The sequence below is a fragment of the Microcaecilia unicolor genome, chromosome 1, assembly GCF_901765095.1.
Source record: "Microcaecilia unicolor chromosome 1, aMicUni1.1, whole genome shotgun sequence".
NCBI classification, from domain to species: Eukaryota; Metazoa; Chordata; class Amphibia; order Gymnophiona; family Siphonopidae; genus Microcaecilia; species Microcaecilia unicolor.
Genome location: NC_044031.1, coordinates 168,166,641 through 168,193,645, shown reverse-complemented (window position 1 = coordinate 168,193,645; position 27,005 = coordinate 168,166,641). Strand labels below are relative to the sequence as shown.

The 27,005-nt window shown below is 42.9% G+C and overlaps 1 protein-coding gene across 1 annotated transcript in view; it reads left to right on the top strand.

The window, feature by feature from the left end:
• Nucleotides 1–27,005, top strand: part of SKAP2 (src kinase associated phosphoprotein 2) — a 479,896-nt gene that overhangs the window by 338,216 nt on the left and 114,675 nt on the right. The window contains exon 10 of the mRNA XM_030202306.1: nt 14,654–14,728. Coding sequence (XP_030058166.1) covers nt 14,654–14,728 — 75 coding nt within the window. The remainder of the gene's footprint in view (nt 1–14,653; nt 14,729–27,005) is intronic.

Sequence of the window (27,005 nt, the reverse complement as noted above, 5' to 3'; positions counted from 1 at the left end):
ATATGCCCTTGCGATTTAGTATATATTGGTAGGACCTCTAGATCTATTAAAACACGCCTTAATGAGCATAAATCAAAAATTCAAACACAAAATCTGCAAGCTCCACTGGTAGATCATTGGCTTCAGAAACATCATACATGGGAGGATATAAGATGGAGGATTGTTGAATGTCTAGATGATCGGGAGGAGGGTGGGTCAACTAAGAAATTGCTGAATTATAGAGAGCAATTTAATATCTTTATGCTTCAAACTGTTTCACCTAAGGGACTGAACGCTGAAATCGAATGGACATCTCTTATTTGAATTACACCCGTCTTCCACCGGTAGCATTGCTGTTTTTTTGCTACCGGTGGAACGCCTTGGGGGGCGGGGCTTACAAACTTTAAAACGTCATAACGTAGCGTCTATTTAATTAGCTCTAAAAAAAGCTGGCGCCATCTTGGCTAATAACTTTTGCTGAGCTGACGCTAAAAGAAACATGGGGTGAGTTTACCTTTAGTTTTTGGGTACTCTCTGAATGTAGGCTTACCGCCAATATCTGGGGAGACTATTAATTAACTCTTATCTATATTGCAGGGGAATGTCCTTGAGACAGCCCACTATGGGCGAAACGTGCATGTCGGGCAGATGATCCCCTGGGTCCGACAAACTTTGAAAAATTGAAAAGATAAGTGATAAGTTCAAAAATTTATATGTATTGAATACGAAATTTAGAAACTTAGAAAGAAAATAAAAGAACCAGTGAAGAATTTGATGTTATTAAATCGATTCTATCTAAAGGATGGCGATTTACATCACTGAGGTTCAGAAAACATATATATATATGATTAACTTCTGATGCTGAAGTATCTGTGCTATAAATTGTGTTTGTGTAAAAAAGATTCTACTATTCTTAAAGATTAAGAGGGCATAAAGAAAATTTAAACTGGACTATACTACTATCTATTGCTATTTGTTGATAATCCAGTTTTTTAAAAAAACATAAAAAATTTGCTCTTGCCTGTTGTGGAGTGTTATACATCCAAGAAATGTCATAATCGCATATATACAAAGTTCTCTCCCCCACAAAATTTCTTTATGATTATTTAAAAGAGAGCTGAAATATTCCAAAACAGGTGCCATGCAACAGGACAGAAATGGCTTTGAAGCCTCAATAGCAATACGTAACATTAAAGATATAAATGTGCTTAAATGTCCATTGCAGTAACCACTAGTCTACCCCTCTGCGTTGCCTGTATGTCTGTGTGTCATTTTTATCAAAATGATGTCAGACAGACGTCCCTATCCCTGTTTTTTTGCTGTTTATAAGTTAGAGGTTTCATTTTGGAAAGTGGCTATTCATTTGGAACATTCCGAGGACAAAAACATCTTTGAAAATCGCTGAGAGACAAAGGTTTTTTTTGGATGTTGTGAGCAGGATATCCCAATTCTGACTTGGGGGCATTTTTGAAAAGTTATCTGTCTTCATTTACTACATTTATGTCACTGTGTTAAAAATACCGCTGCATCATTGGATGTTTAAATAAGGCTAGAATGCAGTTTAGGGAGTCCCTTTTATCTCTAGTCAGACTAAGATTAAGCCTGACATTATGTGTCTATTTTCACATTATGCAAGAGATATTAGACAGATTGTTATGAGGAATTGGCATATTTTGGAAGCACAAACCTGTTTTAGGAATAAGAGACCGATAATTGCCTATACTTGCAATACAAATCTCAAAGAAAGATTGGTACCTTCAGCCTTACCAGAACCTGATCAGATCTGTGTTGCCCATTCTGGACACTCATGATGTGAGATCTAAGGTAAAAGCCCACCTTTTTGATGCTGCTTTTAACTCCTAACCCTTGTTCACTTGTTCAGAACCCTTATGTTATCATCCTCACTTTAATATTCCCTTATCTCTTGTTTGTCCTGTTTGTCTATCCTAATTAGATTGTAAGCTCTATCGAGAAGGGACTGTCTCTTCATGTTCAAGTGTGCAGCGCTGCGTACGTCTAGTAGCGCTATAGAAATGATAAGTAGTAGTAGTAGTTTTGTTCAGTTGTAGACATTGGGGCTCATTTTCAAAAGAGAAAAATGTCTAAAAAGTGGCATAAAGTAGCATTTGGATGTTTTTCTCACAAAAGCATCCTAATCAGTATTTACGAACTAACAAACTTCCGGAAATCTCTAAAGACCTACCTTTTCATCAAGGCATACCACAATGATCAACAACTGTAAATGTAACACTTCTCACTTATCTATAACTTGAAATTGTGACCCTCTCATATTTGTCTATCTCATTTTACTATGCAAGACATGTTCTCTATGCAATACTAATGTTATCTAATCTGGTAAGGCAATTGCCTTAATGACACATTGTAAGCCACATTGAGCTACAAATAGGTGGGAAAATGTGGGATACAAATGCATAACATTGGCATTCGCACTTCAGTCAGTCTATCACCACACACCTCTTTAGAGATTTAAATAACACCACAACACCTTGTTTGGAATAAAATTTGGCGGCAGCTTTATTCAACAAATAACAATATATAACTCAGCTTCGCAACTTCACTTTTCTTTAGCAACAATCAAAGTTTTATCACCCTGTTAACTTCCCAGAGCGGTTTAATAGTGCTAAGCCATTCGGTAACGAAACTGGCTCTGACTTTCCCCACATTACAACTTCCCACAGCGGTTCAAGATTGATAAGCCATTCGGTAACGAAACTGGCTCTGACGTTCCCCACCTTACCCCCTTCTACCCATGTGACTTACGGTTCTGTCAAGCCACATCTTACTCGTGGCGGTTCCGCCCCCGAGTTCTTTCCATTCCATATCGTTAACAACTGTTCACTTAACCGCCTCTGGTGCCTCTTTATTCCCCTCAAACAGGCCACAAGCGGTGACAGATTATATCTTGTCACCGCTCCCCATAAGCGAAGCTGCCGCCAGATCCTGTTTTTAAACAATCCTCCAACAGATCTTGGATTGTACTCAATATTATATCAAGCCCAATCTCCAAAAGATGCACTCCATCCCTTCTATATAACCCGCTCATGCACTAACACCAAACCCCCCATTCTTCCCATGAATTTTGACACTTCCCCATTCACCCAACGCCGCAAACGTTCAATGCTCTTTGTATTATTTGCCCCCCTCCAAACTCTTCTTGAAATTACCTGTGACCATACCATGAGTGCCTCAGGAAATGACACATCACAGCTAACAATTCTGTTTTCATTAAACGAGTTACATCAACACCCTTTACATTACATAAATCATTACACCCAAATGAATACAAATCAAAACTGGTGATGAAAATCTACAAGCTTGCAGTAATGCTGGTAACATCAGCTTCCAAGTCAATGTCTCGTATGCTCAACCAGCGGATTCAAATACCATATTCCACCAATCCCAATTTGGATCCCACTTTGATTCCTGAGCATGCTTATGTGCCAAACACATATGAATGTCCACCACTCCACACACATATGTCCGGTGGCAATGCATCTGCAAAAGAAACTATAACAATTAACATGCAGTATTCAAGTTCCCCTCACAAATATACCCTTTATATCTATTAGCACGCCATCTCCCCAAACGTTGAATTACAGCCACCGAACCATCCTCCTGCACTGCATTTGAAACTGCTCCAATTCTAAACGAATGTGTTCCATATTCTTTAGGCTCCAACCCATATACCCCAAACCTTTCTGAAACACTGCTACAAACTGATAACGAGTCAATGGCATCCCGTTTCTGTGAACCAACCAAACCTCCCTACCCACTGGCCTTACCACATTATAATCAATTGCACATTGAACCGGACAGAATTCCAAACACTCAGATACCCTTAAAATAATCCACGTGCCCTTCCCTCCTTGATCCATTCTTGACTTGCGTAAATATAAATGCAACACTCTCTTTCCTAAAATGACATCCCTTCACTGCAAACCTTCCTCATCTCCTGTCTGGTTAGATGAAACAACCGATTCCCCCCACTCTGCAAGCTGCAAAGAAAGCCACCACAAATGCCACTTGAGCACTACCATCTTTCGCAAAACAAATCCTCGGTCACACCTTACACAACTGCACCACCTGTACATAGAACAGAGGCCGCCTCACCCTCTTAATCCGTGGTTTCACCGCTGCTCTTGAATACCCACAAAATAACTTGCTTATCAAGCATGTCACAGCTGGATCTGTCCAACCCACCAATTTAAAAACAAATGCTATCGCGGCCATTGTCTGGGAAACCATCCCAAACGACCATTTTTTATGAACCACAAAAGCAATATATCAGATCACTCTCTCCTCCACAATCGGAAAAACCAATTCCCTATTCTTTTCTTTCAAGAAGGTTAAACAGCGACTCCAGCCAACTCCTAAGCCTTCCAAGTATTTATTTATTTATTGCATTTGTATCCCACATTTTCCCACCTGATTGCAGGCTCAATGTGGCCTACAAAACCTGATATGTCATCGCCAGTCCCAGAGAAAGATATATAGTTGGTGTAACAACCAGATCATGGATGAAGAAAACGAAAAGATCTGAACAAAGTTAAAGAGAGATAATTATCAGAATAGAGTGGAGTGGTGAAGTATTGTCATTAAGTATCCGTAGCTAACGCCCTCATCAACAACGTTTCACAAGTGCTAAACTTGTACCACAAATCTTCCGACATCCTCGTAGATTCCCAATCGGCTAATGGAGCCCAGCCTCTAAACGATATAACTGTATACAAGAGAAGCATCCACAATGTCATTCCACACCCCAGGCACATGTCTAGCCAATAACATACAGTTGTACAGTTGAACACTATTAACCTCACAGCTCAACTAACAAAGGACAACGCACATATTTCTTATTGATCGCCCATTCCACTAACATATTATCCGAATAAAAAGCAATCCACCTATTATACCATCTATTCCCCCATAAACACAAGACAATCCTTATCAGAAATAATTCCAACAGAGCCATATTCGCACACCAACCACTCTCCTTACACCCTTGCGGCCAAACCTCCGCACACCCTTCATCTCCCAAATAGATCCCCAATCCTATCTCCCCTGAGGCGTCAGCAAACAATTCCCGGTTCACATTGGAACCACTACCTGCTGCCATATACACATTCCATTAAACACTGCCAAAATTGCCTCCAGATCTGCAAATGCGCCTGCACTGCCTGCGTTAAACACAGTCTAAAATACGCCCTCCTCAAACCGACTGACAACAATGCTAACCTTCTTGAAAATACTCCTCCCAATGGAATCACCCTCATTGTAAAATTGAATTGACCCAGCAAAGATTGAATCTCCCTCAAGGTCGCTTTCCGCTTACTGCAAATCCTATCAATCTCTTCTCATAAAGCAATAATCTATTGCCTGGCCAGATGCCACTCCATTCACAAAGTCTCACTCCATTCCCCCGAACACTAAAGTAGTAACTGTTCCCTCACTTTTATCCCCTCCTTAGCCACTATACTAAATGCTGACATCAAATCAGCATACTGACCCAAATTCTACAAACCCCCAAATACCAAATCATTCAAGTAATAACAATAGTATCCAAACCACACACTTGTTCCACTACCCAATGTAAAATATGTAGCCAATGCTTCAAGTAATTACAGGAAATCGAGCAAACATAGGCAAACATGTGTCAAAATCAAATTGCCTTCAAATTCCTCCTGCTGGGCCAAAATTACCCACTCGCAACCCCCCAACTCCCCCGATGCTTGCCCTTGTACCCCTACCATATCCAGGACATCCAGCATAGTCTCCCGACGAAAGGGGATAATTGTCTGATTTGTCACTTGCCACACTAACCCCCATACATTTTGTATGCTCTTAGATTAAATCCCAATAGCTGAACAATCTCGGAAAAGACCTGGTTTCCTTGCCCTAAAACACTGGCAAATACATGAAAACTCAGCAACCAATTCAAAATCGTCTGAGGAACTCTCCCTTTCCTCCTTCTTCCCCCCATCCTTCCCTGCCTTACCATCCTAATCCTGCACCAGCAGGACAAATAAATCTATATATGCACCCCGTAAAATTCTCTGTCGCCACTTTACCACAATCCAAAGGTGCAATAGTGAATAATGTATGACCCATTCTTGAACCCGCATTCACTCCCCATCTGAGTATTCCACACACCCATTACCCCAGTCCCCATAACTCTTCCTCAGAAGAATATGACTTTGACCCAGATGACTATCATGAGTCCGATGACTCCCAAACCTGCATCGGGTCGCCTGTCACTCCCTCCTCTGCTTCTTTTCACTATCTATGCTGTGCCAGAGCCGGTGGTGGGAAGCGGGACTGGTGGTTGGGAGGTGGGGATAGTGCTGGACAGACTTGTACGGTCTGTGCCAGAGCCGGTGGTTGGGAGGCAGGGCTGGTGGTGGGGAGGAGAGGAGAGGATAGTGCTGGGCAGACTTATACGGTCTGTGCCCTGAAGAGCACCGGTACAAATCACAAAAAAGCAGCAAATATGAGTTATCTTGTTGGGCAGACTGGATGGACCGTGCAGGTCTTTTTCTGCCATCATCTACTATGTTACTATCCAATCTCTTTACCACATAACACACATTACACAACAATTTCTTATTCCTCAATCTCTTCCTTAAACCTCCACCACTCACCCCATTAGCACGACTCCTCCTCTCCCTTGCACCCTCCCAAACCTCCCTTCTTTGGCTCCGCCCTTTCTGCCTTACCTCTCCCTAAGCTTGAAACAAACTTCCTGAGCCCACACGCCAAGCCCCCTCCCTGCCCATCTTCAAATCCTTGCTCAAAGCTCACCTCTTCAATGTCACCTTTGGCACCTAACCATTTCACCTCTATCCAAAAAAAATCTGAACTGCCCCAATTTGACTGTCTGCACATGTTGTCCCTTAGATTGTAAGCTGACTGCACATGTTGTCTATTAAATTGTAAGCTCCTTTGAGCAGGGACAGTCCTTCTTTGTTGCACTGTACCACACTGCGTAACCCTAGTAGCGCTTTAGAAATGTTAAGTAGTAGCAGTAGTAGTAGTAGTAATGGATCCTTGCCAGCATCTTCAATAACTGTAACATCACCTCTCTCATCTGCAAACCACCTGGCCTCTCCTGCACTGCCGAAATGCCACCTTCCACCATTTCACCTCTCAGGCCCCATGACAATATTCATTAACGTCTCCCCACTACCCTTCAGCCCTGCACACTAACGAACCTACAAAACACCCTCACTGCCCCTCGAGCCCGTCCCCATCCGCTTCACGCTACTGAAAACCCCACCCTCACGATCATCGCTCCACTTCGTCAGCCCGCTCCACTTCGTCAGCTATCACGCCACCTGACCGTCACCCCTCACCCCTTCCCAGACCCACACAAATGTACCTCAGGCTTCCACAATTTCTTCCTCCCGATTCCATTCGCTTTCACTCCGTCTCAAAAACGCGAAACCGGAAGTGCACTCGCCAGCCGTTCCGCATCAGAAAACTGCAAGGACACAACGCGCCCCCGACTAGCAGGTACCAATTCTTTCTCCCCCAAACCAATTTCAGCCAAACTTCCTCCTATCCAACCTCACCCTCACCTACCCACCCACCTAATACTTTTTCCTCTCTTTTTTAACCGCCCAAACCCTTTATCCAATCTTATCCCTTCTCTATTTCCACCAATCCCATTGCCTTTTACCAACCAATCCCCTTTCTTCCCCTTGTTGCTATCCTGCCTAACTTTACCCTGCACTTCTCACAACCCTTCCCCCTCCCCTTTCTTTTCCATCCCTTACTTCCTTCGGCATCAGCCAATGTTATTACCCCCACTGTCAAAACAGTGAGGGTCTCCATAAATAAATAAATAAATATATTTTAGAAACCTATTTTTAGATGTTTTTCTACGAAGTCCATCAGAAGTGCATTCAAATCACAAGGGGGCATGTCAGGAGAGTTTCTAAGGTGAGATTAGGGTGTGCCTAATGCCTGGATGTTTTACAGGCATAATGGCACTAAACAAAAGCATCCAGGACTAAAATCAAGACATTTTGATCTAGATTTTCAGAACGAATAAGGCACAAAAGGTGCCCTAATTGACTAGATGACCACTGGAATCAGGGGTGACCCCCAATACCCCCCAGTGGTCACTGACCCCCTCCCACCCCCCCCCCCAAAATGTGAATAAAATATGACTTACCTGCTTCAATGACAGCTTCAGATGTTAAAGTTTGCTCTATTAGCGTAGGTCCCTGGGGTAGTGTAGTGGTCAGGGCAGTACACAGTGGGGGACCCAGGTCTCTATCTCCTTCTACCTGTCACACTTGTGGTGGAAACTGTGACCCCTCCTAAGGTCACCAAAACCCTATTGTACCCACATATAGGTGCCCTCTTCACCCATAAGGGTTATTGTAGTGGATGTCAGTGGATTATGGCTGGGTGTTGGAGAGCTCAGTGGACAAGATGGATCAAAAGTGTGATATATACCTGGGAACATTTTTAGGAAGTGCACAGAAGTGTCCTCTAGGGTGCCTCATTACTCTCCTGGGATATCTGGAGGACCAGTCTACTAAAATATCCCAATGGCATGAATCTCTATGTTTTACACTTATTCATTTTTGGGGGTTTTTTTGAAAATGGACCAGAGAACAAAATGTCCAAATCACAAAGCCTTGTACAAAACAGTATTTTCGAAAAAAGAGATAGACATTTTTCTTTTTTGGAAATGACCTTCTTTCCTATTTGGATTTTGAACGTTTTGTGAAAAATGTCCAAAATTGGACTTAGACGTCATATCGAAAATGCCCCTTATTGTGTGGTTTTATCTGAGTTTGCACAATTCATCCAGATTTCAAGGGGGCGTGTTGGGGGGTGTTTTGGGCAGGATATAGGAGGCACCAAAAGATAAACTTTTTCTGCAATAGTGGAACAAAATGAAAACTTCCAAGGCCAAAATTAAGATGTTTTTCACTAGAACTGTTTCAGTGACGACTAAGTGACCAGAAGGTGCCTAAATGACCACTGGAGAGATTAAGGCATAACCCCCCCTTTATTCCCCCAGTGGTCACTGACCCCTCCCACCCGCCCCCAAAATGTGAAAGAAATACTACATACCAGCCTCTATTACAGCTTCAGCTATTATAGCCAGTCCTTTTAGAGCAGCAAAAAGGTCCCTGGATTAGCCTACTGGTTGGTGCAGTGGACTGTAGAGAAGAGGACCCAACCCATATCCCACTCTAACTGGTACACACGTGGTGGAATGTGTGAGCCCTCCAAAATCTATCAAAAACCTACTGCAGGTATAAGGTCTATTGTAGTGGTGCACAGATGAGTTCAATAAGTTTTTGATGGGTTTTGGAGGGTTCACGTACAATATAAAGGGGTAATGGTGAGATATGTACCTGTGAAGTGTACTGAAATGCCCCCTGGGGTGCCTCACTACTGTGCTGGGATGTCTGTGTGACCTGCCGTGCGCTAATGCCGACAGAGCCCATTCACTTTGAATGGGCTGTGTCGGCATTGCTGTGTGGCAGCTGCTAGTGTGGCTTAGTAAACAGGGGTAACAGAAGAAAGGGTCCAAAACTACACAAGTCCAGACAGCGAAACAAAGCACTAAAGGGCCTCCAAGGCTGGAACGATTTTACAATATTTAATAAAAGGGACCCGACACGGGCTGTGTTTCGGCGCAATGTGCGCCTGCTTCAGGGGTCAAAAGCCAAAGTCCTTAAAAAAGAATAGATGGCTGAAAAACATCCTTTGTAGACCTTCCACAGCAGATCATACCAAATGCTTCAAAGTATAGCAGCTGATTCCAACGTCTTTGGCGGTTCATTGGAATCAGCTGCTACGCTTTGAAGCGTTTGGTACGATCTGCTGTGGAAAGTCTACAAAGGACATTTTTGAGACATCCATTCTTTTTTAAGGACATTGGCTTTTGACCCCTGAAGCAGGTGCACATTGCACTGAAACACGGCCCTTGTCGGATCCATTTTATTAAAGATTGTACCGTTGTTCCAATCTTGGAGGCCCTTTTGTACTTTGTTTCGCTGTATTAGTAAACAGGGGGGCAAGTGTTTATTTCAGTAGGATTTAGCACAGTAGAGCCCTATATTGTTTGTATTCGAATTTAAATCACTAGTTGGCGGAATACGAATAATGTATTTGGGGCACTATTCGGGGGCTGAATTGAATCAAATACAAATATTCGGTACAGTCCTACTTGTAGCTCCCAAGGTATAATGAGCTCTGCACCTGAAAGTATTACTGTGCTTTCACTTTTCTCATCTATAACAATTAACATAGCATGGGCATGTCACCAGAATAATAAATCTCTCTGAATACCTTTGTTTTAAAATGACTGCTTATCATAAACTAATAAAACTTCTCTCTCTAGTCAGTTGACAGTGTTTAATCTCCTTTTTAATGAAAGGATTAGACTCATTTAGAATTTAATTCTTATTGTGAGTTATTTCTATCATCTTGTAGAACATAAGTATTATACTGTTATGAGATTAACCAATAAATAGACATTTTGATGGTAGTGTTGTTGTTTTTTAACAGGTTGCCTATGTTGGGAGGCCAAGTAGGGCACCTGTTTTATAAAGGCAGATAAGTTCCTCTGTATCTTTATAAAATACCACCACAAAAGCAGCTAAAACGCAGCTGTGTACATTTTATACCAGCCTGAAAGCTGATGAATATTTCTGTGACTGAAGTGTGCACATACATGTGCATTTTATACCCTGATTGTGTATGTCATGATTCTGCCCACCCTCTGCCCAAACATGCCTACATCTGGGTTGTATATAAATATACCCTACTTGGCAAGGCATGTATTGCATACAAGGTAATTTTATGAAGCATTTTACTAGCATGTATGGATGAAAAATCCTTTATAAAATTATCTCCTTTAAAGCAATAACTATAACTGCAAGATATATTTGACAGTTTGTTTACTTCAATTTTTTTACTGCAATGTCATTTGTGATAACTCTTGGTAATACTGACCAATATCATCTCCCAGATGAGTTTTCTTATGGTTCACATTTGTTTTCTTAAAATTCTAGTTCCTCCTCCCAGCACACATAGGGGTAGATTCTATCAAACAGGCTAGTTCTTCTTTCTCTCCTCAGTAATGTGGGCTGTTCGGTTTCGTTATTATTATTATGTTCTGGCAAAATTTGTGTTATGTATTTTTTCTTCATTTTATGATTTTCATGATTTCTTGAGTTTATTTCATATAAATACATTGAAAATTCTGATTAAAAAACAGTATAAAGTGGGCTACAATCATGCACATACCCCCCATATAGTGCGACTTGAGTTGCACATGCAAATCTGGTTGTATTCTGGATTTGTAGTCAACTTAATTATGTTATCTAACCAACCAACGCTGATAATTGAACTTAACAAGCAATTATTGGCACTAATTGAAATTAATTAGAATTTACACGCGCACGTGTCTAAGTGTATTCTATAAAGTGATGCGCGTAAATTCTAGGATTTGGATCTGAAAAGGGGGTGTGGCCATGGGCGGATTGTGGGCATACCTACATTTACATGCACTCTTATAGAATATGCCCGTTCCGTGTTGTCAGCAGGCCACCACCTTCAGGCCTTCTGCAGGTATGAACTTGGCTGACCCTGGAAGGGCCCTTCCCTGGACACAGCACTCCCAGAAGCAGACTCCTCAAAATATGCTTAAAACCACTTTATTCCATCAGCAAGGCCAAGACATTTCCTCTTTCAGACACAGTCCTTGGTTACAGCACATATCCCCTCTTGTTTCTCCCCCCCCCCCCCCCCCCCCCCTGCTGGCCACGGTTTCTGGATACAGTTTAAATCATTCACTGCTTCCCCAGCATGGCCTGATTCCTGGACACAGTTTTAAATCACTCACTGCCTCCCCAGCATGGCATGACTTCTGGACATAGTTCAAATCACTCACTGCTTCCCCAGCATGGCCAGGTTCCTGGACACAGTTCAAGTCACTACCTGTTCTTCCAGCCGGGTCCGACTTCTAGCCACAGCTGAAATCATTCACTGCTTTACAGCACGGCACCTCTCTCCCCTTTGAGTGGAACAGCTGCTTAACTTTTCCTCCAAGCTTTCCCCAGCCTTGAAGAAGGTTTGTTATGAAGCCTTTCAACTTCTTCCCTTGTACCTGAGCTAGAGCAGCAATCTCCATGGGCTCACTTCCCCAGTCATCTTGGGCTTGGATCTCCTCTCCGATCTCTTTCTCCACCTCCCATTCCATGGGCTCCTCTCCCTTTATGGTCCCCAGCTGGTCCTCTCCCTCCTGATTATTCCACCTCAGCCAATCCCCCTCCTCTCCCTCAGGATCCTGGGACTTGTATTTCCCTTGCTGCTCACTTTGCTTGCCCCCAGGGCTTTGCAGGGGTTTTTGAGAACTGTAATCCTCCTCCCTTCTCCGGCTCTTAGGAAACATATGTCTCCATGGGGGCGTGGCTTCCCAGCCCCTAGGATCCTGGGACTTGTAGTTGGAATCCCGGGTATGAAACCTACCCATCTTGCTCCTCTCCCAGATCCCTTCTTCCCTGACCCTCAGGGATTCCTCACAGTGCTTAATTTAGGCATCTGCATTTACACCAGGTTTCCATTGGCATAAATGGCCACAACTAAATATTGTAGGTGTTGGGCATATTCTATAAGCGGCACCAATTTTTTGTGCGTGATATATAGAATGTAGCCTATAATGTGTAAAGTCAAACTTCTGCCTAAGTACTATTCTGTAAATACATGCATATCTGACAAAAAAAAAAAGATAAAAAGAGGGAAGTAGACCAAAGGGGTTCCAACACAGGATATTTATTAATAGTTAATCAACTTTGTGCAGTAGTGCGCCTGCCTCAGGAGTCAAGTAATTGCTGCAATATAATACAACACATATATATAACATATATTGTGAAAAATGGTAAAAATGAGCAAAATAAGTTAACAAATGAATTAGGCTGTTACATACATAAAGCCATGGGGAGGGGATGACCTCTTTAGCTCAGACCCCAGACCCTCCACCCTCTAAAGACAAGTCCCTGTTGGTCTGGTGGACCTCAGACCCACCACCCCCACAAAAACTTAATTCCCTGGTGGTCCAGTGAACCCCAGACTACCCCCCAAAGACATAAGGCCCTGGTGATCAGGTGGACTCCAGACCGTCACTCCCAACTTGTGATCCGGTGGATCGCAGATACCCCAGCCCCAAATACCAAATTCTTGGTGGTCCAGTGGGACCCCTGCCCAGGACCCACTTCCCTGAAGACCACCCCTGATGGCCTACTGTTGGGCCGCCAAACCCTCTCCTACATTGAAAAAGGAGGGGGCAGGAGTCCTAGTTCCTCCTCCTGCTGGCCGCATCATCAAAATGGCAGGGAGTTATATGATAGTTAGACCCCCACCAAGTACATCCATTGATGACGTGCCCAGCAGGAGGAGAGACTAGGACTCCTCCTGTCCTCCTTCTTCAAGGTAGGAGGGGTTTGGGGGGGACCAATGCTAGGCCACTGGGGGTAGTCTTCAGTGGGGGTCCTGGCCAGGGATCCCACTGGACCACCAGAGTTTTGATATTGGGGGTTGGGGGGTCTGGGGTCCACTGGACCTTAAGATCTGTACTTAATGCACAACTTTTGAGCGCATGTGCCAGACAGTATCATCCCACTGAACTCCTTAATGCTCAACGCTGTGAGCACACCTATATTTGCAACTCATTAGCATTGAGCATTAGGGAGTTGTTGTTCTGTGCTGTTCCAGCGCTATTTCTCCGGTGCTGTTCAGTATACCACCAGTTTTGAGCATCTGCACCAGAGACACATATATCTAAGTATGAGTAAGAGAAATAATCAAACATATAAACGGCAAGTGACCGACTCACCTGCAAATGCGCAGTAGAGACTTCCCTCTCTGTCCCGCCCTCGCGTCAAGACGTGATGAAATCAGAGGGCGGAACAGAGAGGGAAACGGAGTCGGAGTCACCGTCGGACGCTGCTGCCTGGAAATGAACATCTCGCGCACCAACCTCCACCCTCCCCCCCCCATCCCCGCCGCTGCTGCCGCCCTCCTCCGTATCGGGCCCCCTGCACTGACCTGACAGCGCCTCTCACCTCCGTGTGGAGAGAGATCTGCTGCTGCCTGCAGCGCTTTCACATGGAGGTGAGAGGCACTGTCAGGTCAGTGCAGGGGGCCCGGCACGGAGGAGGGAGGGAGCGGCGGCGAGGAGGGTAGCTGGAAATCTCGCCCGTTTTAACGGGCTTAACGGCTAGTAGAGAATAAAAGATAACATACCACTGAAAGTTGATGACTTAAGGTTAACAAAACAAAGCATCAAATTAGCCAACAAAGCAGCATATATTGCAAAAAAAAAAAAACATCTATTACAAAAACTCTCCACAGTCAATACTGAGATCTTCAAAAGAAACATGAAGCATAAAAACATGGTGAAGACTAATAATGGGTTGTGCACAGAAATAGCTTCGAAAATTATCCCTAAATTGTACTGTTGTCTGTGCCACAAGCATCGGTGTGCTCATTAGCTAAAAGTTTGAAAAACTAGTACTTAGTAAGCTGACTGTCTTGGAAACATGTAATTGCTCACTCATCTGCCATGTGTGCTGCTGTTCTTGCCTTTAAATGATCTTTTCAGCATTAACTTGGGATTCTTTGTTTTCAGAGGAGGATGAGAAAGCTCCTGGAAATAAAGAAGAGTTCAAGAAAATGAGACAAGACAGTGTTAGTAGCACCTCAGGTAATTAAACTTCCTTGTCTTCTCTTTGAATATTTGCTTACAAGTGTTTTCTAGAGTGCATGCTTTCATCCTATATTTTCACCTTTGTGTAAGATGGGTATTGTGAGGCAAGAAACTTCACCACCACCATTTAGAATGCATGAAAACCACTTGAGGAGGATTTATAAAGTAAGCCAATTTATCCAAGGTATTCCTTCCTGAATTACTTTGTAATGACTCAATTAGCTTTCATTTCTGCACAAAAGAGATTTAGTTGCATAAATTAGCTTATCATCGAGGAAGTGTCACTGTTTAAAGGACAGTTTATAGATACAACATGCAGTCGCTGTCACACCTATAAGAATGTAATATAGACATCTGTGTATACTTTGTGTTTGAGCAGAACAGACTTCTGCCATTCAGAGACTGACAAGGGACAACAAGTTACCCGTGGGACTAGCAATGTAGACGTCTCTGAAAAGGTCAACTTGACACAGGCTCTGACAATCGACCCACAGTTCTGTCTTCTTTGATAAAAATCAGATAAACTTAAGACCGCTAATTGATCTGCAGCCTGTTTAAATGTTGGCCATGCATATCTTCATTGCATATGATTACCACAGAAAGTGAAGGAACTGAGGGAAGAAATGCCAAGAGTCCAGTGACAACAGCATGCGCACCTCAAAAGGATACCAATAGGAAGCAAGGCAAGGAGGGATATTCAGCTTCCTGCTTCAGTTTGGCAGACTGCCCTTGTGCTAATCAACAGTGAACCTGGAAAAGTAACTGCCTGTATAAAGTCACGTGACATAGACAACTTTTCTTGACTACAAGACACTGCTAGCTATTCTAGCAAGAAGATATATCATTATCTCACGGCTGTGGCACTTTCGATAAACCAGCAATTAATTGACACAAACTATGGACAAGTTACTTCTTATCGTGACTTTATACCTTTGTGTGACCTAGTCAGCTGAGGCAAGCTGCACTATAACTTAACTTGTGCTCTGTAAGGAAATGTGGTCTGGATCACCTTCCCTTGTAATATATACCATATATATCATTCCCCCCTGTGCTGTCAGAGGAAGGGTAGTTAGGGAGAGTGTGTTCAGGAAGTAGCTTTCCAGAGCTCTTCCTACCAACACATATGATCAGGAAACAGAGGACTTGTTTCAGGCCCCACACAGGAAAGCAGGAACAGGTTGCTGTTACATTTCTTGCATGCCTTTGTCGGAAAGGAAGTAGGAACAGGGTCATCCAGTATGAACCCCATGACACACCAAAATGAAGACATAATAAAAAATGATTACAATGAATTGGAGGAATTCAACTGCATGATTATTTATTCATCCAAATTAGTACTAGAATTAGAAAAATGATAACCAAATGCACGTTGATATGTGATTTGCTCAGTGCTGCCCAATCAAACCTTATTATGTATACAGATCACACTTTACAGTCTTACTGATATTTGGTTGTCAGCCTAACTCTGTAAGGGCTTTAAGGCAATCAGATCATCTGGGATTTACAAAGGCAGAATAAATACTTAGAGGCCAGTGTGTGTGTAGATGAGCCACATGTCAGTACAGAACTACTTATGCTGCTCTGAAATACTCCTTTGCGTATTTATGCATCTAAAATGCAAAACCTCAGAGCTACAATGGCATTAGTACAGCTGGCTTCATGAATGTATTCATGAGACTGGCTGTTCCTTAGGGGAGATGGGTTGAATCCCTTTGACAGAGTCTTTCAAAAGACAAGTTTCATCCTAGGGATTTGCAGTGCAGTGGGCCACAATTTGTAGATCTCAACTTTAAAGCAGTAATGCTGTTTGCTCTTTTGTAGCAGATATCTCTTTTATACATAATTAAACAAGAGGAGAATGAGCTGCAGTGTGCAACAGAAATCAAAACTGAGACGTGTGAGTGAATCAAACAGATAATATTGATATGTAAAACTGAGCTCACAGTCAAGAAGATAACTGCTTCCTGCTCAAACTGAGCAGCTGACAAGTTGCCCCTCCCTCCCCATTTTCCTTGCCCCTCCTCCCATTCTTCATCTTCCAGCTTCGTTTCCTGTTCCAATGACCATGTCCAAACATTTTTTCCAAAAAGGAAAGTTTATCAAAAAGGCCGCAGCATGGTTACAGATACATTGCTTATTTAGTTACAATTGAATATCCCAACTATGAGCTAATTTATTTATTTATTTATTTGTGGCATTTATACCCCGCTCTTTCCCGCTCGATAGGTTCAGTGTGGCTTACAAAGTATGGTACAGAGTATCGCAGAGATAATACAAAGTATGGAACAAAGTATCACAGAGATGACATAATTACATAGAGTAGGACATTAGTAATAGATGTGGGGAAAGGATTGGAGTATGGGTGATACTAGTGGTGTGGAATTAGGTTTGAGAGTTAGGACAGGTCATTTGGATAGGCTTGTTTGCAGACTCCACCTAGTAACTTGCTAAACTTAGGGTAACCCCAAGCCACATTGCTTGCAGTGTGGGGGCAATTTCAAGACCAAACATTTCAACTCCAAACAACTTTAAAAACTGTAATGCACGGTTGTGACAAATAGGCACCGCTGTATAAGATTGTTGGCCCTTGCATCCTTTTTCTGGCCCAAGTTGCCATACAAGTTTACCCGGTCCCCTGCTGCTTGTCATCCCCATTCCCCAACTGTCCAAGCCAGGGGAATTTGTCGCATGTAGCTTGGGCATTCCCCCTCCGTTTTAGGGGGGCTACTATTTCAAACCTGTGCAGGTGTTTTCACTCTAGAGGGCACTTTTCTTGAAACAACCTTTTTAAATGTCCCCCCAGAATACCTTTGTGGGCTCTTTGGGTTACCGCCCTTGTACTGCAACAAGCAAGGCTTCCTAGACTACTCACTTAAGACATCCTTGAATGAGACCATATCAAAGGTGGGGGGGGGGGGGGAAGAATCTGGTTGCCTCTGGGGCACGTATATTTTAAATTGTTGTCACTCTGGCTTGTCTCCTCCCCTACCCCACCCCCTCCCCAGATTGGCCCCAACCTTTCCACCTGACTTTTAGTGCCCATCCTGTCCCTTGATCTCCCAACCCCACTCTTTCCTCCCTGCCCAACCCCCAGCTCTTGCCTTCCCCATCCCCATCCCTTTTTATTTTTAGCCCAGTATCATTACCTTCTTTGCACAAGGACTACACTAATTGTTCCAGCCTTGATTTTTTTGAGTTTGCTACCAGAGAACCAAATAACTTCTGACTCTTGGTATTATTCCCAAAAAATAGGGTGGAGCATGCAAAACAAAAACTAATGGGAAAAACAAACAAATCTTGGTCAGGACTAGCAGAATATGTATCTCAAGGACATTATCTTCATCCTTTTCTTTAAACAACAGATTGATGTAAGCAGGAACCAACCAACAAATGAAAATACGCCACTGTATAGCTGAAATGTTAGTACTGAAATTGAAGCAGAAGTCACTGTTCTATCAAGGCTTCCACTACTGACCTCTAGCTTCAGTAGTCAGTTTGGTTCAAATCCCTCATTTGAAAAAGGATGGGCTGAGCTCAAGTTGTCTTGGTTTTGGATGTGTCAATGGAGGTGAAAGTGAAAACAGTTCTATAGGAGGCAGGACCATGGGGCTGTAACCTAGATATCTTCAGGTTCTCTTAGGTGAGAGCTCTGCATTATGGGGTGAGGTCCATGCAGCACTCTTAAATGAGAGATGTGGAGTAGGATTTTAGAAAGACATCCAACTCAGAATATGGATGTCAAAGCCAGTATGTCACAAATTGATATCCATCTTGCATATATTTTAGAACAGAATATAGCCATGTGAGGTGGACATTCATGTACTGCAAATGTCCAGCATGAACATCCATTTTACAAACTCTAATGTCCAAACTGCGAATGTAGAAAACAAGTGATATGGACATCTATGTGGCAGCATAGGATTGTCCATCTTTTAAAACTGCCATACAGACATTTGTACAGAGCAGAGGGATAGCCTAGCAGTGGGCTCAGAATCAAGAGATCCAGGTTCAAATCCCACCATTAGGCCACTCCTCAGATCTACATGTTGCTCTGTTAAGAATATCCATAGTGCCTGAAGCTGTCATAGAACTTGGTATCCCTTGCCAGTTTCATATGCAGGGGAGAGGAAGGGGGACATAAACCACTGGGGGATTAAGGTGGTTTCGTACCTGAATGCCTCCAGTGGATAGATGCTCAATCAGAGCACCTTTCTATATACTGCACATGCCAATTACCAGGTCTAAATTATGACCCTTCCCCTTCTGTGATCAGAGATGGATGTCCCTATTGTGGCTCCACACTAGTACCACCCAAAACATGCCCAGACCACAAACCCTTGCTATATGGACCTACTGCAATGTTAGGCATCCATAGCCTGACTTTATTTAATTGGGATTTGGACATCCATGCAGTAGGATGTCCAAATCCTAGCTAAGTGCTAGCTTTCAGACATCCAAAACAAGAATAAAGCTTCTAAAATATCCACCATTCGTTTAATTGTATGGCCACTTTTCTGAGCTGTAATTATAGTGATATTTATTGTAGTAATTTTATAAGGATTGATGTAGTTATAGATGGACAGTTTACTCTGTGGCATCAAATCCCTCAGTAAAGCATTACCCTCATCTTAAGAGATAAGAGTTTTAGCATGCCTAGAGTGGTTCATATAACTCTTTATTTTGTGTTCAACAGCAAAGCGATGTGTACCTTATCAGGGCTTTTGAGTCATCATGACAGCATATTGCAAAGCAAAGCAGTTTTGTTTGTATGGGTTGGCCAAAAGGAGCAGGCCCCACACTGGCACCAGTGGAGTTATGAAGTGTAGTTTGCATTTGTTGCAGAAATGGCACATTTGCTGAATACCATATCCAGTTCCAGTGACAATCTGCAATGTTTTCTTTAGTGTTTTTATGAAATGTTCAACTTTTCCATTAGCCTGAATTCAATACAAGGTACATTTTTGATATTTGAAACCCAAGCGCTCAGCACATTTGGAGAGGGAGTGGGTGTTATCTAATTTGTCATCTGGAATAACGTAGAAAGAAAATATTTATCTAACTTGGGTATCAATCTCATTTTAAAAAGTGATAGTGAGAAATTCCATTTCTAGAAAGCTTTCATAGTCATCCATTGCAACAAGGAGATAATGTCCGATAGAGATGTCATCCATTCTGTTCTTTGTTGCCTTGATGTCACATGAGAGAAATGCAGCATTGCTGCAAAATTTGCAGGTACTTCAGCTTAACACAAATAACAGGACTGAGGCAAAGCTCTCTTTGATGAATCCTTCTTTAGAACCAGACCTTCTCTTTGAGTAACTGCTTTGGCTTTACAATACATCAATGATCTTCATGAGCTAGAAATATTTTATGCATCCAAAGGGAATGAGGCTCTTCTAGTTCCTTATCTTGAAACTTGCAGCTGTAGAAAGGGATTCACTGATCAACTTATTGAATGATTTTATCTATGTGTAACTTAATTTGATTGCATTTTAATTTTCCAATTCCCTGGAATATAGCAGTATATCACTGTAAGAAATGGGCCAGCTTGTCACACTGGATTATCTCAGTTAGTCTCAATTCATCGGTTAAGAACAAGTAAAATGCCTGTACCTTAGCCAATGCATAATAGAGGCCACGGTGTATGAATCCTTAGAAGGGACCGTTCCTTTCCTTCTTCATCTCCTTTCTTAGCAGCACACTCCCAGACTATTCTGGAAGATTTAGAAACACAATTACAAGCACCATCAGTGATGTTATTAGCAAAATTAAAACCTGTCTTCAGATAGCACCATAGGCTTATCTGGCTTTGGTGACATATTCCAGAAAAATATTTCTGTGAGCTCAGTGGAAATTTTTATCATCCTTGATCTGTACTTAATTTCAGTGTTTGTTATACTATTACTGTACGTTCAAACTTCTTTGAGCAGATAATTATTAGAGATATGCACTGAAAAATAAATTCATTTCATTCCCTGATTTTCTGACTTTTCAGTTTTTCACATATTTGTTTTATTAACAATTTTTTAAACATAAGTTAGACCTTTTTTTGTATGTTAATGCATATGTACAGATTTTGCTCCCTTAGGGAACCGGAGAGACCTCTACGAGCTCTGCCATGATAATGTAATTTGACCTTTTCTTGCCTTTCTCTAATCTGAAACAAGGGATAGCCCTTTTGCCTTGAAAGGTGTCTCCCTTTGGAAGGAAAACCAGAGTAATATAATACCAAGCCCAGGAGAGTTTCTTGTCTTTGGATCCTTGCTGCTATGGCCATTGCACCCTTATCACCAAAGGAAGAGAGACTTTGGCTTGCACAGCCACTACACCTGGAGAGAGAAGGCATGGAAAACAGTAACAGAAACTATACCGATTCTGCACTGGTCACAGGTGAAAGCTGGAAAGGGGAACCATCCACCACCACATTCTGCCAAGGTGAAAAGGAATGAGATATTGAAAGAACAATCCTGAAGGACCAAGAGGGGACAGAGGAGTCCCCCTAAAAATCTGCAAGGAGAAAAAAAGCCCTGTAGCTGAGTTCCCCATCAGGGAAATAGAGTTACAGAGCAGCTTCCCTCTGGAAGAGAGACGGAGTAAGTCTGCTAATAGATTTTCACCAGGAACCTCCTAAAGCCCAGAGTGTTTCTAAGAAACTTTAAGTAATTCATCTATTTTTTTTCCTTTTTACTTCTCCTTATATATAGTTGCTAGCAAGCATTGAAGAATCCAAGTTTCAGTAAACCTTTTGGTTCAGAAATTTTTGGCCTGGGCTGACATTGTATGAGAGGAGAGTGATGAGCAAGTAAATTACTGTTCCAGTTGGCTTCCCAGTGCAACTGGCCCCAGCCCTGACTTTCCTTTAAACATTACAGATATACTTAAAATAACCCACTTGGTGTTCACCTAGGCAAACAGGACTTACACACGATAAGTCACTTTAACCCACACTAAATTTATCAGACACTCTAACAAACCAAGTGCACACTAAAGAGTGCACATCCCTACTAATTATCTAACACTAAAAATGTGTTAGCCAAGTATGACAGAGATCTGACAATGGTATTAGGTTTTACTGATGTGGATTGGAACGTCCTATCAGCAGAAACGGAAAGAAGCAGAGAGATTGTGGATGCCTTCCAGAGTACTTTGCTTAGAGAAATGGTGATGGAGCCCATGAAGGAAGGGGTGATGCTGGATCCAGTGCTTATGAATGGATAAAGTGTTTATAACATCTGGGTGGGTGCTCATATAGGCAATAGTGATCACACAGTATGGTTTGATATAAGAGCTAAAATGGAGTGCAGACACACAAAACTCAAAGTACTGGATTTCAGACGTGCTGACTTTAGTAGAATGGAGGAGTACCTGAAGAAGAAGCTGACAGCGGTCCAAGCTGAAAGCAGCTATAAATATGGCAACATATTTTTATATAAGGAAAGTAAAGAAAAACAAGAGAAACAGGAAATAAAATATGGTTTTCCAAACAAGTGGATGAAAAAATAAAAGGCAAAAGAGGCGGATTTCAAGAAATACAGAAGAATGCAACAAGAGGATCACAGAAAAGATTACCGGATAAAATAAGAAGCAGAGGGAAATATGGCTAGCAAAAACACAGGTGGAATTAAAATGGCTAGAGACATAAAGACAGGGGGCAAGACCTTTTTCAGATATATTGGTGAAAGGAGGAAGGCTAGAATTGGAATTGTAAGACTGAAAGATGCTGAGAACTGCTATGTGGAGAATGATGAGGAAAAACCAGTCATGCTAAACAATTATTTCTGTACTGTGTCATGGAGGAAAATCCTGGAGAAGGCCATGATTGACTGCCAAGGGTGTATATGAGATTGGAGTGGATATTGCACCATTCAGAGAAGAAAGTGTTTATGAACAAGTTTGAAAAACTGAAAGTGAACAGAGTTATGGGGCTAGATATGATATATTCCAGAATACTGAGGGAGCTCTGAGAAATCCTAGCTGGACCTCTTAGGGATTTATTTAATAGATACTTAGAGAAGGGAGAGGTTTCGCAGGATTGGAGATGAGCGGATGTGGCCCCTCTTACAAAAGCTGAGACACGGAAGAAGTGGGAAACTACAAGCTGGTAAGCCTCACATGGGTTGTTGGGAAAATAATGGAAACATGGCTGAAGGACTGAATAGTGAACTTTCTAGAATCAAACGGGTTGCAAGATCAGAGGCAACATGGTTTTTCCAAAGGAAATTCCTGCCAAACAAATCTGATTGATTTCTTAGACTGAGGGGCTCATTTTCAAAGAAACCTATGGAACTTTGGAAGGCTAAGTGCTTTGAAAATATGCCTCTGAGTGACCAGAGAACTGGATAGAGTGCATGCACTAGATATAATCTACTTGGATTTCAGCAAAGTCTTTGATGTGGTTCCTCACAAAGGCTCATGAATAAGTTGAGTGGGCTGAACTGGATTGAAAACTGGTTGACTGACAGAGGGTGATAAATGGAATCTGCTCTGGGAAATGTAAGATGAGTTGTGGAGTGCCTCAGGGATCAGTATTATATATTTGTGGGCAACATTGCTGAAGGGTTAGAAGGAAAAGTTTGGTTTTCTTTTGTGAATGACACAAAGATTACCAATAGAATGGACATACTGGAAGGAGTAGAAAACTTGAGATCTCCAAGAATTAGAAGAATGGTCTAAGGTCTGGCAGTTCAAATTTAATCTAATAAAGAGCAGAAACCTCATGTGATATATTAACAAATCACAATACCATTCTACTATACATCAGCAAAATAGCTAATATAGCTAAATGATTAGACAGTGCTCAGAACTAAGTGCAAGAGCTGAGCTACAGCTGAGCTGTTGACACTTTTACCCACATCATAGCACTGCATGCCCTCCCTACCTACCTCTATTAATAATGATTGAAATCAATGTTCTAAAAAAGTTCAATAAGCTGGTACTTAGCTGGGGAGTGCTGGGTGCTGTCCGAGTAGAATATGCTAGAGAGAATCCACAAAAGTGGAGAACTCAATAGATCCCACGAGGCATAAGACAAAAACAAAAAAGGTGGGAATATAAAAGCCAGGCTATCCAAAGATTGGAACCAAACCGAAATTAAAATAACCAGCATTTATTAATTTCCAAACAAATGATAATAAAACAATTGCACATAAAAATTGACTCGACACAACATTGTGTTTTGGCCGGATAGGCCTACATCAGGAGTCTAAAAACACAAAAACAATAAACCGATAAATATGCTACAGCTGTAGCATCAGCTCACTCCATAAGTGATATATCCTCTTTTTAAATATTTTTCTTCTGCTCAGGTGAAAGTGCAAAGTGCTTTAAAATGCTGATGAAATGTTCACATTGCCTCTTCAACTTCTCTACATGTGCTCACATGTTTCGCCTAGCGGCGTCTTCAGGAGAACGGAATCGCGTGGAACCACAGTCAGCAACCTAACTCAGATCGACTCACAAAGCAATGAATGAAGTACAGAGAGATGAACTTAGCATGCAGAAATCCAAAGAAGATGTATGAGATAGGGAGGTGAGAGACTGATAAACACATTTTAGAAGAGGGACCTTGGAGTGATAGTGTCTGAGGAGCTCAAGGTTGTGAAACAATGTGACAAGGTAGTGGTCACATCCAAAAGAATGCTAGACTGCATAGAAAGAGATATAACCAGCAGAAGAAAGGAGGTGTTAATGCCCTGGTGCAAGTCATTGGTGAGGCCCAATCTGGAATATTGTGTTCATGTTTTGGAAGCTGTATCTTGCTAAGGACATAAAAAGATGAAGCTGTTCAGAGTAAAGTGAAAAAAGAAGGTATGGTGTTTGCGCCATAAGACATATGAGAAGAGAATTGATTACCTGAGTATGTATTCCCAAGAGGAAAGGAGGAATAGGGGCAATATGATACAGACTTTATTTGAAAACTATTAATATTCAAACAAATTATTTTCTAGAGATGGGGAACTAGAACTAGAGGATGTAAATTGAGGTTCTGGGGGGTTGACTTAAGAATAATGTCAGGAATTATTTTTATGGAGAGATGGGCTGGATACCTGGAATACCCTCCCACAGGAGGTAGTAGGGATGATGTCACGTCTGTGGCCGTGACCACCCGCCTACTTACCCTGTTTCTGGGAGTCAGTGGCTGTGCTGGCTTTTGCTTGTCTCTGTGTTTGTCTTTGCCTTAGTTTCTCTCTGGCTCTGTGTGCTGATTGCACTACTGAACCTCACCTGTGTGGGCTTTGCCTCTTCCAAGATGGCTGCCGCCTCTTCGTCTCTGCCAGGATCCAAGATGGCTTCCGCTATCACTTTCTATGGGATGCCTGCTCTGAGTGTCAAGCCTCTGTTTGGTTGCAAGGTGATTGCTGCACCTGTGGCTCTGGTGTTGGGCTTTATTAGTCATCTGAAGACTACACTCCTGGCCTTTGCATTGCCATTCGCTCCGCAGTGCTTTAGGTCCCGAGGTTAGTGTGCGGTTAGCACCATTTGCTTTCCTTGTTATTTGCCCTGTGGGTCTCCTACCCTTCTGTGGGTTTTCAGCCCTTCTGTGTTTATCACCTGTGGGTTTCCAGCCCTTCTGTGTTTGCTCTGTGTATGTTTCCAGGGTATGACTTGTTAGCTTGGGCACAGCTTTGTTGTTTGCTGGTGTATAGCTTACTAAGTCTTCCGTGTTTGCTCTGTGTATGTTTCCAGGGTATGACTTGTTAGTTTGGGCACAGCTTTATTGTTAGCTGAGGTACAGCTTTCTAAGTCTTCTGTGTTTGCTCTGTGTATGTTTCCAGGGTATGACTTGTTAGTTTGGGCACAGCTTTATTGTTAGCTGATGTGCAGCTTTACTAAGTCTTCTGAGTTTGTTCTGTGTTTGTTCCTAGTGTTAGACTAGCTAGCTTAGGCTCCGTCTGGTTTGTTGCCTGTGCTTAGCTCTGCTAGTTCTCTGTGTTTGTTCTTAGTGTTTGACTTGTTAGCTTGGGCACAGCTTTGTTGTTAGCTGATGTACAGCTTTACAAGTCTTCTGAGTTTGCTCTGTATATGTTCCTGGTGTTTGACTTGTTAGCTTGGGCACAGCTTTGTTGTTAGCTGATGTACAGCTTTACAAGTCTTCTGAGTTTGCTCTGTATATGTTCCTGGTGTTTGACTTGTTAGCTTGGGCACTGCTTTGTTGTTAGCTGGTGTATAGCTTTACAGGTCTCCTGAGTTTGTTCTGTGGGGTTTTTGCCCCTCTGTGTTTATGGTTCTGTGGGTTTCCAGCCCTTCTGTGTTTTATTGTCCTGTGGGGTTTCTGCCCTTCTGTGGTTCTTGCTTTGTGGGTGTTCAGCCCTTCTGTTACCATTGCTTTGAACCAGCCTACCGCCAGAACCCGGACATTCCCGGCCCGTCTGCCTTGCCATCGCCTAGGGGCCAGGGGGCTCTCCTGGATCTTCATTCCGGCTGTTCCTGCTTGCAAGCTCCAGTTCCGGGTGTTCCTGTAAGCCCTACTGGCTGTCAGAACCTGAGGGCTCAACCCGAGGGGGAAGACAGCCAAGTGTAGGTGAAGACTAGGTCCAGGGTGTTCCAGCTCCGCGGGTTCTGTTCCAGTGTATTCCGGTCCAGCGGGTTTCTCTCCGGTATGTTCCAGTCCAGTGGGGCCACTCCAGGGTGTCCAGTCCAGCGGGCCCCACTCCAGTGCGCACCCGTCCGGTGCGTTCCAGTTCCGAGTGTTCCGGTGTAGTACTCCAGTCCGGAGTTCCGGTCCAGTCCTATCTCCTCTCTACCTGGAGGGTGATTCTGCCTTAAGGACTCACAAACCCCGCGCTCCCGGGGAAGATGCCTGAAGGTATGCAAAGGACCTCGAGAGCGCGGCCAGCGTGGGCGCCGCGACAGAATGCAAAGGCCATGAGTCCGGCAAGATCAGCCGTCCAGGTTGGCTACCTGTCCACAGCTTCGTTCCCTGTGGACAATCCGGGTGTAGTTTCTGATTTTGACTCTGATCCTTATGTTAGCCCAGTTTCTTTTTTGGGGCCTTTTATGACACTGCAGGAGTACCGAGATAAACTTTTGTCTGATCCAGCCCTGAAGGCTACTCCTGAAGCAGCAGCTGAAAGAAAGCGTCTCTGGTGGCGTCTGGTCCGCCATAGCCCAGTTTCTGACATGAATCCTGCTATCTCGCTCTGTGAGTACCGCCTCAGACTTCTGGAGGACCCAGCTCTGCGGGATACTCCTGAAGCTGAGGCCGAAAGAAGACGCCGGGGAATTCCTCCGCTCTGGTCTCCTCAGCAGAGCAGCCTGCGGTACCATAGCGGGT